The 14,043-nt window shown below is 32.6% G+C and overlaps 2 protein-coding genes across 2 annotated transcripts; one reads left to right on the top strand and one right to left on the bottom strand.

The window, feature by feature from the left end:
- Positions 1–558: 558 nt before the first annotated feature.
- On the bottom strand, positions 559–1,509 carry LOC125877653 (uncharacterized). The gene has a single exon (XM_049558881.1). It carries the CDS (start codon positions 1,507–1,509, stop codon positions 559–561), a length of 951 nt encoding a protein of 316 aa, XP_049414838.1.
- A 1,918-nt stretch (positions 1,510–3,427) lies between these two features.
- Positions 3,428–4,546, top strand: LOC125875789 (uncharacterized). Its single transcript, XM_049556824.1, has one exon. The coding sequence runs from the start codon at positions 3,428–3,430 to the stop codon at positions 4,337–4,339; it is 912 nt and encodes a 303-aa protein (XP_049412781.1). The 3' UTR covers positions 4,340–4,546.
- The last annotated feature ends 9,497 nt before the right edge of the window (positions 4,547–14,043 follow it).

Here is a 14,043-nt window from a genome sequence, read left to right as displayed (position 1 = left end):
AAGAATTCTGAAAATAATTGATGATATGTGGGCTATTAATTTAAGTATTTCACCTAGCTAGCATGTCTGATTTATTTAAACATGAACCAAAGTACTTAATTATATTTCTGAAATCATTTGTTGACTTTTTCAAATGTGAACATGGTTGGAGTAATCTAATATATGGTTCTGCATGTTCCATTACTTTTTTATTATTTTCAATACTGATCATGAAATACTATGAACAACAAGTTATTGAGGTCTGAAATTCGAAGCTTTTTTCTTTTGCCATAAATATTGTTAGTATTATTTCTTTGAGTAGTTTTCCACAAGTAGGCACTAGCTAGGACATACAACAAAGGGAGGAAAAGAGGTCCAAACATTGACCTATTACAAATTACATAATCATCTTGAGCTAGATTCACTTTTGTTTTACTTTTTGTACAAATGATAGAGACGTAATCAATTCTCATTGAAAAGTACATAGTCATAATCGACACAAATTGATGACTCGTTCATACTATATGACTTAGCTTCCTCGTTAAAAACCAACAATTGCAACGTAACGATCGATCTCGATTAATTTGTACCATCAATAGTTAATGGTAAATTATAGATCTTGCTATATTCAATAATTTCTTGTAATTCAATTACCTCTTCTTCCCCTTTTTCTTTCTTGCAATGAACATACAAAACTTTATAATTCACTAACTCAAATACCTTCAATAAACAAGAACCATTAACCAAAATCAACATTGAATTTTTCTTGTTAACATTCCATTTTTTAATAATAATTTGAGTACCCCAAAAGATAATTAAAGCCAATAAATTGAACACAACATTTAAAATAAACCCTTTCATCTCATTTCCCTTAATTATTTTTCTAGCTTTTCCAAGAGCCATAACTCCATAAGTACCTTCTTCAATAATTGAAACCACTAAGGCCATCACCCAAACGATCGATAAATAGAGATAAATAATATACGCGAATATCGCGAAAATAATAACCATCGAAAAATCATATAAGTTAGAGGTAGCTAAAAAAGGAGTTGCCATGGAAAAACAAAAGAAAAAATATCCAATAACAATAATTGTGGTGTAAAACATTGTGAAAATAAGCCTTTTGAATGATTTGAAAATCATGATACCTAAATCTTTGAAATTTAAAGTTTTATTATAGTATGATATAGAAGAAATTAAAATTATTGTGTTGGTGGAGAAAATTGAGATGAATAAATAGGAAAAAATTAATGAAAAATCAATTGCTAAAACAAGTTTAAAATTTTGGTTAATACTAGAAAGTAGACTAGTTAGTGAAGAACCATTTATACTAGAAATAGGAATGAAGGATTCTTTAATAAACATATCTCTTAACAAAGAATCAGAGGTGAATTTGAAAAATAAAAAGAATGTTGAGGTGAAAAGAAGATGAAAAATGGTAATTAATCCCATGATTTTTCCATTTTTTGGAATAAGTTGAATGGATTCTTTTAAAATTCTCACAAAACCAAAAAACTTGCAAAAAACCATTTTTTGTTAAGTTCTTGAAATTTTTGGATAATTATTATTTAAGGAGATCTAGATAGTGAGTTTGGATTTTTGTACTTTTAATTCAAAATCCATACATTTTATAAGCATTTGAAGATTTTGTAAGTATAAAGCTTTTTGAAGTTGTCAATGGAAGTAGAATTATGTTGTTTTTATTTTATTTATGAGGTCTTTGGTTGAAGTAGTCCCTTTTAAAACTACTATAGGCTAATTTATGCAAATATCTCTATATAAATTACTATATAAATTTTATCTTTATTTTAAAGAATCGTTTGATAGATTATTTTTCAGATAATATTAGATTCAATTTTAATATTTGTTTACAATTTTTTTAATCTTATAACAAAATATTAATATTTGTAGTAACTTATAAAATTTTAAATTATAATCTAACGTTTTCTTATAAGATAATCAGTTTGCTTAAAATAGAACAAATGGAGGTAAAAAATCAATACCAACCATTTTCAAGTGAGTTGATATAATTTTCATAGGTCCAGAATCATACGTTAAAGAGAATAATTTCTATAAGTTAATTTGTTCTTATTGTTTGTTTCATCAAATTTTTAAAATTTATTTATTTTGAAGAGTGCATTTTGTCAGAAATATTTTTATTTTTTTTAAAAAATAATACATTTTGTAAGCCAAAATTTGCAGCATCTGAAAAATTGTTTCTATTACTATTTGTACGTTTTGTAGACTTAAATCTCTAGAAAATTAAGTTAATTGTGATTAAGACAAAGCCAACTATACGAAAAGGTCAAAAGAATATAGTCATTGGTCAATTATAGTAATTTCTAGGAAATAAACATACAGCTAGCAGCAATTATATATATCAATCTTGTTTGACAAGTTCCTCGAGGAATTTATTAGAAAAGATTAAATATATGTTGATATTTTCTTCTTCTATTCCATACGATTTTTTTTATAACATCAAAGGTTGGAATCGATAGAAAATAATTTCTCTATCTGCATACAATCAAAATAAAACTACATACATATTATTATTTATGAGTGAAATAATCTTTCTTGCAACAATCTTAACTTTTTATTTCTCATATTAATTGCTTCAACTAATATTTATATAGTTATTAGTATTAATATCTAATACTAAAAAATTTCATCAAAACACGCTCTAGTATAATAATATTATTAATCCTATGAAAAAAATACATTATATATATACATAGGTAAAAATAAATAAATTATGTAATATATATTATATTGCATACCTTTAATTTCTTCACATACATATTTTTTATAGTTGATTTTTACTAATTAAAAATTTAACTCCTTTATCATATAATAATATATATACAAAGATGGAGTTATTAATTCATAGAATAGTTAATAGTCAAAGTTCCATAGAAAAGAATGATGGTGAAAGATTTTGACTAACTTATAAAATAGGAATTACACCCTAACTTCTTGTTCTCCACAATTAAAAATGTTACAAAAACCTTTTACTCTTTTGAAAACTCTGACTGCATCAATATTAAGCTAATTAATTATATTTAGTTGTTGCTATTTTTTTAAAATAGCATACATATATATATATACACATAACTTTTTTTTCAAAATTAACAGATATTTTTAAAAATAGTATACATATATATACACATAACTTTTTTTCAAAATTAACGGATGCACCTGCGCCCCATCAGATTAAACATGTGGGTTCGCCTCTAGCTCTACCCTCATAGAATATTAAAATGCATTGACTCAGTACACATTTAAATATTTTACTAATTAAATAAACTTGAATGGAGTTTTATGATACCAATCAATTAAATATCTTACACATTTTAATATCTTACCAATCAAACAAAGCAGCAATATAAATAGCAAGCTCATCATTCTATTGTTGAATCCAAACAAAAAGAATAGACTCATAAAATTATTAATGGAGTTTTATCATATTTTTGGTTTTCTCTCAATTCTCAAAGAATCTCTTCAATTAATTCCAAAAAATGGAAAACTATTTGCATTAGCATATTTTCTTCAAATTCTATTTTCTTCCATCCTTTTATCAATCTTTAATTTTGAACTTAAATTCTTGTTCCATGATATTATTTTAAAGGCATCAATTTTGTCTACTTCAATTGATGATACCTTTAAAATCATGAAAATTTTTGCTGATATTAAGGAGGATTTTAGAATTTTTCTAATTATATATGTTGCAATTCTTGTTAGTCTATCTTTAATCTCTTTTCTATACACAATTGCAACAATTATATTATCATCTAATATAAATATTTCTCTCAAAGAATTTGTTTTGAAAATCTCAAAGGCATTTAAATATGCATTTATAACTAGATTATACACAAACATGTTAGGTATTGGTTACTTTTTTACTGTTTTATTTTTATTAAGTCCTATTTTAATTTCCTCTAGCAATATTTTCCTTTTCTCTATAGGAATTTTTGTTGGAATAATTTCTTTCCTATTTTTTCTATATTTATCAATTGTTTGGATATTGGCTTTAGTTATTTCAGTAATTGAAGAAGATTGTTATGGATTTAAAGCCCTAGCAAAAGCTGAAAGACTCATTAAGGGGAATAGATTAAATGGATTTATGTTAAATATTTTATTTTCTATAATTTCATCATTATTGTACCTATGTTATTTGAAGATTAATAAACCTAATAAAGGGGTAATTAGCCAGATACTTATGTCTATATTTCTGGTTATTATTTCTTCTTTGTTTAATTTGTTGTTATTAGTGGCATATACTGTGTTATACTCTCATTGCAAGAAGAACCATGGAGAAGAGGAAGTTGAATTGGATGGGAGTTTTGAGTATAGCAAAGTATAAAAGAGGGAATTTGTCATAACTTTTTGATTCGAGTTCTGAGAATGAAGACATCCTTATTTAGGATCGTATCGAGCATTTTCCTCTAAAAGGAGACTTATGCTGCACAAATCCTTAATAATCGATGGAGTGGATTTCAGCTATTAGATGGTTATATATAATTTGTATATCATTTTATTAATAGTGCTTGATGCATTTGGATTTTGCTCTCTTTTTCTTTTTCTTTTTATGTATTGTGTTAGGATAAATGTTGTTATAACAATTACTCTCTTGTTCAAATTACTTGTCATCTTTTTTACAGAATCAAATTATATAAACTTTGATATATATTATTGCATCTAATATTTCTTTATGTGTAGCTTTCAAACACTTCAACTCTAAATTAGTTAAACTGACACTCGAAAAATAAAACATGACAAGTATTCGAGGGCGGATGGATTATATCAATAATAAATGGTGTATGGACTCTTTATCTTGACTTGGTCATATAATCAATTAGCTAGAGTTAATGAATTAAAATGACCTGGCCACTAGCTAAGACAACTCATTCAATAATGTAGTACTTCAGTCTTCTCCTTTTGAAAAGTCCAAAATGAAAATTAAGCAAGTCAAGCACCATCCTATGCTTTTACCATTTACCATCGCGATGTATTTGAAAAATCAAAGTTCAAGATCTATGACTCGTTACTTAAAAATAGGATTGCTCGATGTGAGGATAGAGCAAATTATATAGCTTCAATTCTTGAGGACAACAACAATGTCAAAGAAGGTGCAAATGTTAAAATCCGCGAAAAGGTTCCAAAATCAACAAGTATTTATTATGCACATGGTGAGTATGTTGCGTCTTTTTTGCTAGGCAGTAGCGAAGTTAAGACTTTATTGCAAATAGACACTGGTAGTGATTTAGTTTGGTGGCAATGTGGACCATGTGAGGCAAATAAGTGTTACAAGCAAGTTGATCCTTTATATTTCCCTACAAATTCGAAAACATATCGAAAAATCGATTGTATCGTACATGGTTCAAGATGTTTAGATGATGTGGACAAAACTTATAAATGTAATGCTTATAATAATGAGTGTACGTACGATATTAGATTTGTAAGTGGACAAAGATCAAAGGGTTTTATGGGAGATGATGTTATTACTTTTGTTTTAGACCATCGACCCATTAGGGTTACATTTGGATGTGGCAAAGATCAAATGGGTCGAGCCAATTTTAGTGGTTACTATTCTGGAATGGTTGGTCTTGGGCGAAGAGTAAATGTCGGATCATATTCATTACCATCACAATTTGAGGCAGATTTAATGTCCATATGTCTACCCGGATTTTTTTCGGGAAAGTCATCTTCTCTTAGTTTTCATACCTCCACGTGGCCAAGGACAACATCGGCAAAATTATTACAAAATTATAAATTCCCTTTATTTTATTATGTCAACCTTTATAAAGTTTTTATTAACGATAAGGAAATTCCGGTCCACCCATCATGGTGGACTTTTACAAAAGGTGGTGGCGGTGGGGTTCTCGTGGATACAGGTACATTTATTAGTCGATTTCCTCAAGATTTGTATACCGTATTCCGTTACATATTTAGAAGTGAAATAAAAGATATTCCTCTGGTTGAAAGTCCGTACAAGTCTCTAGACACATGCGTTAAAGTGGATCCAAGTGGACGAGAGTTGTACTTTCCCGTTGTGAAGTTGTACTTTGGCGATGTAAACCCTAAGAACATGTTGTTATTGGCAAAAGAACGAGTTATGATACACTTTGATGGATATTATTGTTTGGCTTTCATGGGGTGGAATAGATCTCATTCAATAATAGGAACTAATCAACTTCAAGGTATAGGATTAACTTTTGATACATCAGAAAATACTTTGTCATTTGATTTAGATGCATGTAGTTGAGATTTATAAATTTCAAAATGTTACAATTTAAAGTTTGTATCTTTTATTTATTAGTGAAATCATAAAAACTATGGCCATATATATAGATGTTGTTTTTCTTTGGTTCGAATCTTGTATATGTTACTAGAAATATGGTTCCATTGACATTCGCGTGTGATTACTTATCGTTGTTTTTCTTTGGTTCGAATCTTATATATGTTATCATCTCATTATGTGTCCTTATGGTTACATTCCTAAAATTAGGGATCAACATTTGGTTTTTCGGTTGAGCTTTGTATTATTCAATTTCGATTGAAAAAAATGTTATTTGCTCCGAACTAATTAAAACAAATTTGGTTTGGGTTTTCTCTTTTTAAATTAAATTATGTCATATAAGATAATATGAATATAATATATTTCAAAAACTATTATAGAGAATGAGAAGCAACAATCTCAAATCACATAAATATTTGTTTCCTACTCAATTAATGATTAATACATTGGACGAGAGGGAGTGTAACATCCGGCAATTTGAAATAACTATGAAAAAGCTTGAAATTGGAAATAGTCATTTTTTTGAAAAATTTAAAATCTGGAATTCGGTTAAGTGTGGGAAATCAGTGAGTTTTGGACAACTTTGAGCAGTCATAAATCCTATCTCAGGATGATCTAGGAGTAGTTCCAGTTATGATTGGAAAGCCCTAGGAATGATCTTTCCAACGCCGCCGAGTTTGCTTGATTCCGAGTTTGTATGAGTGAGTTATGCCCTTTGAAAGTTGGGCAGTTGGCAGGAAATCCGTCCGGAAAATTTAAGGGCGTTTTGGTCTTTTCCCTAGCCATTTCTTTTGGGATTATATTGTGGTGTTAGGCTGATTTTTGGATCATTTTGTCCCATTTTAAAAGAGTGAGAGCTAGGGCTTGAGAGTGAAGAGGAGAAGAAGAGGAGAAGAAGAGGAGAAAGAGAAGATCAAGCAAGGAGTTTCCGTCAAGGATCGTCGTGGATATCGTCGGGGGTGATCCCTACTAGGTATGTGAGTTCTTAGTGTGGGTTGAATCCTTTCCCCCACACACCAAACTCATTATTATTGAGAAAGATTGGTTATGTTGTTGAGGTTGTTGGGTTGTGTTGTTGATGTTGTTGATTGTGTTGTTGAAGTTATTGTTGGTTGTGAGACATGATTTGGTTGTGTGTTTGAGTTGAATCTCTTGTATATTGAGGGGTTTTATGATCCTTAGTGTTTGGGGTTGAATCCATTGAGGTTAGAGAGGTTTAGAGTTGGAGAAAAGAGGGAGAAAAGTCGGGTTTTCTGGGGGAGGGTCTGGCGCGTCGCGCCTGCTAGCGCCCCCCAAAGGGGAATCTGAAGTCCAGCCCTTGGGGCGGTGCGCCTCTCAAAGTGCCAGCAGGTGCCTTCTGAGCTTCGAGGGCTGGCGCTCCGCACCTTGCAGAGTGCCAAGGACGCCCTGTTCTCCCTTTCTTTCCACACTTTCTCATGCATGTTCCTAGGTATTGTACCTATGTTTCCTAGTTGTTTCCAACACTATAATGTACATTTAAACCTCCCGAATTTATCTATAAACATGTGATCATATACCTTGAATCCGTAGTTCAATTCAAGGCGAGTTTGGATCAAAGTCAAGTGAAGTTAGAGTCAAGTCAAGCAAGTTAAGAAGTAAGTCCAAGCAAGTCTTTAGAGTAGTTCAAGAGTCTTTATTGAACGTTTTAACTTCATTCTAAGGCTCAAGTTTCAAGTCGAGTACAGAGTATAGAGTTTCAAGTTAAGTCAAGAACATAAAGTTGAGCTCATTTCGCAAAGTTATTAGGGAACTATGTATTCCCAAAGAAGTTTTAAAGAAATGTTTTTTTTACATTTAAACAAGATTGGAAACTGAGATTTCCAAAGAGCCTTCGGGCTAGTTTTTGAGTAATTATCTCATATCAGCAGGAAGAAATATGTTTTAAAAACATAAGAGCCAGTACATTTTTGGGAGTAGTATCGAGCACCGAATTGGGGGAGCGTTCAAAGAACCCATAGCCCCCATAGAACCATGTTAGCCACCATGGGTAGAAAAGGATCATACTTTTTAGATGAATCCTTTTCCAGATAGACCAGTGGATCCATTAGGCAGTTCAAGTCTTATACCTTTGGCCGGGTGTAAGATTCTCTGGCAGCGTGAGGTCGATCGCTGTATCATCACTATAGCTCTTAAGTGATGGTTGTCGGTTAGAGAAACTCCCATAGCAGTTATTGTATTTTCATACACAGAAATTATTGTATTTTTATATACATCAGTTCATTATATTTCTATATACATCTCAGGCTTATTGTATCTTTATATACACACAGCGTTTATAGTATGTTTTAAACAGTCTTTCTTTATATCGCACTTGCTTTAAACTACCTTATATTGAAAGAAGTCAGTCAGGTTGAGTTGAGTTGAGCCAGGTAAGATATTCAGTTTCTTCCAGATTTTCCTTCTAGCCTTTGTTGCTTAGTTTTCCAACTCGCATACTCGTACATTCCATGTACTGATGCCAGTTGGCCTGCATCTTATGACGATGCAGATACAGGTACCCCGGATCAGCATCCTGCACATCGTTGATCCAACTGAGCACTCCAGAGTCAGCGGTGAGCCTCTTTGCATTCTGGAGGACTCAATTATTTTGTGTTCTTAGTTTTGTTTTATTAGGATGTTGTGGGGTCTGTCCCAACATCCATCTCAGTACTTTAGAAGCTTCATAAATAGTCAGTCAGTTAGTTTTGAGTCTCTCATCTACGTATATATGTAAATATTCTATTTTGAGATTCGAGTTGCCTTTGTGGCCAGATTTCATAAGTTAAGTTGTTTTGTAAATCTTGCATTTGCATTGAGTTTTTCTGTTGAGTTAGGTTTTCGCTGAGTTAAGAAAGCCAGGCCAAGGGTTCGCTTGGGGCCAGCAATGGTCTCCGAGTGCCGATCCCGGCCAGGGTGTAGGCTCGGGGAGTGACAGGGAGTTGCTCCGATGGTAAGCACCCCTCACTTCCAACCCGAAGGTTGCGCCTCCCCCTATCCCTAATTACTAGTAGAATTAAGTAAATTCTTTTTTGTCATTTCTTGATTTGTCAAAATGAACAAGTAATTAGGGACAACTAAAAATGGAAAAGTGGACAAGTAAAAAGGGATAGAGGGAGTAAAGTTCCAAAATAGCATAGATTAAAATTTAAAAACATTCAAAAACTTTATCAATGTGATAAAAAATAATATATATACATCTTAAACATTAGTCAAAGTCGAGATCGTTTGACTCCTATGAAAATCTACTATTGGTATTCATTATGCCTTAATAAGGAATATAATTCATTATGTCTAAAATTTAAAAACATTCAAAAACTCTATCAATATGATAAAAAAAATATATATATTTGACTACTTTTTTTTATTTGACTACTATGTTGACATAAAATTGAAAAAACTAGTATATATATATACATATATATTTCAAACCAAATCAAGCAATTAGAAAAATAAATTCTATACCAAATGGAGAAGTTTCACCTTTTCATTTCAATTATTTTCTCAATTTTGGTTGTAGTTTTGAGCTATGAAAAATCTTTTTCACCCCTCAACTCAAGTTACATCATGGAAGCTAGAAAAAGATTTATGTCTTTTGATACAACTAAACTTCTAGATCCTCCAAGGCCATCCTATACTTTTTCCATTTACAATCGCGATTTGTTTGAAAAGTCAAAGTTCAAGGATTATGACTCATTACTTGAACATAGGCTCGCTCGTTCTCAAGCTAGAGCAAACCATTTGGCTTTGATTCTCGAGAATGGTAACGTGACAAGGCCACACAGAGCACATGAGAGTAAAAGGGATAGAGGAAAGGTTCCCACAACAACAAGTATAGAATTCGCAAATGGTGAGTATGTTGCATCTTTTATTCTTGGCACTGATCAACAAACTACAAGGCACTTGTTAATAGACACTGGAAGTGATTTAACTTGGTGGCAATGTGGACCATGTAGACCAAATAAGTGTTATGAACAAAGAAATGAACCTTTATATGATTTTACTAAGTCAAAAACATATCAAAAACTCGATTGCCTTGTACAAAGTACAATTTGTTTATACGAGACCTCGATTTATGACTGTATTCCGTATGATAATACATGTATCTATGATTACAAATACGCGGATGGATCAAGAACAAGAGGTTGGATTGGAGAGGATGTAATTACTTTTGTTTTAGACCAAAATACGGTAAGGATTTTTTTTGGATGTGGCAGAGATCAAACGAATGGAACGGCTTTTACTGGTGAATATTCTGGAATTGCTGGCCTCGGACGAAGAGTACATATAGGTTCATTTTCTTTACCATCGCAATTTGAGGCGGATATAATGGCCTTATGTCTACCGGAGTTTTACTCCACAAAATCATCAACACTTAGCTTCCACACAACGCCATATAAGAAAACAACATCAGCAAGACTATTACCAAATTTCAAATTTCCTACAATTTATTTTGTCAACCTTTATAAAGTTTTTATTAACGATAAGGTAATCCCATTGTTCCCATCATTTTCGCGGAATATTGGAAATGACATGACCGGTGGTTGCATTGTGGATACAGGAGCAACTATTACCAATTTCCCTCCAGATTTTTATTATGTATTCCGTGATACATTCAGACAGGAAGTAAAAGATATTCCTTTGTATGATGCTCCTCTTGGATCATTTGACACTTGCTATATGGTGGATCCAGGTGTGGTACCAACTTTCCCAGTTGTGAAGATGTACTTCGGTCACCAAAGCCCGGAGAATTTGTTGTTACTAGAACAACAACGAGTCGTGGTGCATGAGAGGGGGCTATTCTGTCTGGCTTTTAAGAAATGGAACCACCCCCTCGCGATTATAGGAAGTTATCAACTTCAAGGTATAGGATTAACTTTTGATACTGCAACAGATACTTTGTCTTTTGAATTAGATGCATGTAACTAGTTACTAGTTTGTTTTCATCTTTTTTTTAAATTATTATTGTCGATTGACACCAATGTTGCTATTATTCAAATATAAATTCTCGGTTTTAGGAATTTCGTTAAGGGTGTTCAGAACTTTAGTATATATCTCTAAAATGTCATTTTTGACCTATATACACAGTATTAATTTTCTATAAGCAATCTTAACGGAGGGTGTTCAAGTGACCACCCTTGGGTCAATGCAACCGTATTTCAGGGTCCCTGTTTGGTCATAGAATCGAGCAACTGTTCAAACAGAACACGACAGTTCCATACGCGTTCGATATGGCTTGTTGTTTGAAAGATGTAGAGAGGTTAAAGCAGAGCAATTGTGAAAACTCGCCAATTGGTTCCATGCCAGGAAGACTAATGCCTAAAAGTTTGTTCTCATCAAGACACCAGCAATGAACTGTTATAAGTTTGAAATACGAAACCTTTTGTCTAATTGTGACCAAGAAGCCAATATATTAAAATGGCAGTTAGCAAAAAGGTAAATATGCACCATTTATTAAATGAGGGGTATATATGCATCACTTTTTTAACGAGGGTATATCCGCTCTAAATCACAAAGTTAATGGACATATTTTGTTAGAGTGGGTTAAAAGTCCTATATTAGTTGGGGAATGGACTGGTGATTTACTTATATGGATTTGTGCAATCGTCCCCTCATGAGTTAGGCCTAGGTGCCAAATCCTTACATGGGCTTTAGTCCACGCTCCAATTGGGCTTGAATGTGAAGGGGTTGTTACAGTGGGTTGGGTGTGTTTGGTATGAAGGAAAATGTTTTTCTAGAAAAAAAAATTTCGTTGAAAATTAGTTGGTTTCTAACTTATTTTCTCATGTTTGTTGGTGAATGAAAAATATTTTCTAGTGTATGATTGGTGAATGAAAAACATTTTTCAGAAAATATCTTTATTTGTTTGCCTAATTCCAAACCCGGAGTAAAAACTTATGCCCGTATTAGTGAATCCCTATCGGGCAAAGTTTCTTCACGACCCACTTGATGGGCCATCAAGATCTAGACGGCCCGTGAAGCCCCTCATGGGAGGCATTTCGGCAGTTTTAAGTAAGGGTCATATGGGTCTTTTCCCAATTGTTTTAACTCAAGACTATGCCGTTTTACCTTCTATCCTAAGCCCTATATAAACACTTTTACCCCCAAAATCATCCAATTAAATTCATTCTCTTAAATTTCCGAAAGTTGATCAAGTCATCCTCTCAAATATTTCTCTCTCTAAGGAAGAAGAAGAAGCCTAGGTTTTCAAGATCAAGTCTCCAAATCCGCCATTAATTGCAAGCTTTTGGCATCAAGGTATGCTAATCTTCACCTATGGAGCTCTTTTCTCCATTGGGTTCCTAAATTTTTCAATTTTGGAAAGGTAGATTCCCCAATCAAATTAGTGTTTTATTCAATTGCCATGAGTTCCTTTCAATGTTGATCCAATTGATTGTTTTAAGTCTTCTTATGCATGAATTAAAGTAAGGGAATTGCATGTTTTAAGTTGAATTCCCCATGAACCCATGCATAACCCATGTTTTCTAGACTATGATGATATGATGTGGGTTTGAGTTATGAAAGATGAAGTTTATGAAGATATGTATGCCTTTTATTTATCAAATTGATGTAAAGGAATTTGAGGATGCTTTGACTTTGAAAACATGATGAAGCTTATGAATTATTGAAAAATGCATGTTTTATTAAAGTAATGCTTACGACTCAAGTAAGCTTATAGATGAAGGTATATATATGTTCTATGAAGCTTGGTCACATGACATGAACGACAACTAGATTTGCCCTCAATGTTTTTCGGGCTATTTTCCTAAATTGGGTCTTGATTAGTATGGTATCCGGATATGCCATCAATGATCTCACAGATCACACTTTCAAAACTATTTCCATTAGTAGTAGGGCATTTCTAGCATGAAGTGAATGACTATGGGCTTTAAAAGCTATTATGAAAAGATCGTGGATGGTGAAAAGTTTTCTCACTCATAGTCTAAGAAGCTACTCTATGATGTTTCTATCTTGGATTGGTTGATTAATTGTGCCTTTCCAAGGATGATGAGACAAACCGCGATTACCCATGTCCCATAATGATAAGACAAGTTAAGACTAATAACTATTCCGTGGGATTTATGTATATCACCGAGTGGACAAATGACGACTACCCATGACACATAACTATGCGCCACTATAGGATGATTGTCTTAGATAGATGATGATGGTCATAGGTAAACATTAGCTAGTGGATCTATGTAAACTAGAAGTTCATGGTCCTTACCTTGGCAAGTAGGATACTCTCTTCGGCGTGGGAGGAGTATACTGGATTTCATGTTATAGCTCATATGGTCTATGTCGGTTAATGGATACTTTCCACAATAATGAACCAGGTTATTTTTAAAGTTTCTGACATGTGTTTTAAAGATGATTTAACTTGCATTGACCATGATCACGATTTATGTTTTCTAACCTCTTATCTTATATTTTATTTTGGTCTTTGCATGTCATAAAAAGTCCTTTTTAGCATGTAATCATGACTTTTATGCATTGCTATCATACTTGGACATTCTTTGTACTAACGTATAATTTTGCCTACATTATTTAACTAATGTTGGGTCCGATGCTCCTATTCTGCATCCTCGTGGGTAGTGATCACCTTAGTAGCTTTTGAAGAGTGGTGAGTCCTCATGTTTCGAGGGCCGAACCTTTTATTGCTTATCGTCTTTACTTTTTCAGATATTGTATGTGATGTATGAGTTACGTTCGAATCACTCTTGTTGTAATAAATGACTTTGAGACTATGTTAGACTTCCACTTCGTTTTGT

This window comes from Solanum stenotomum, chromosome 9, assembly GCF_019186545.1.
Source record: "Solanum stenotomum isolate F172 chromosome 9, ASM1918654v1, whole genome shotgun sequence".
Classification (NCBI taxonomy): domain Eukaryota; kingdom Viridiplantae; phylum Streptophyta; class Magnoliopsida; order Solanales; family Solanaceae; genus Solanum; species Solanum stenotomum.
This window is presented reverse-complemented; position numbering and strand designations above follow the sequence as displayed.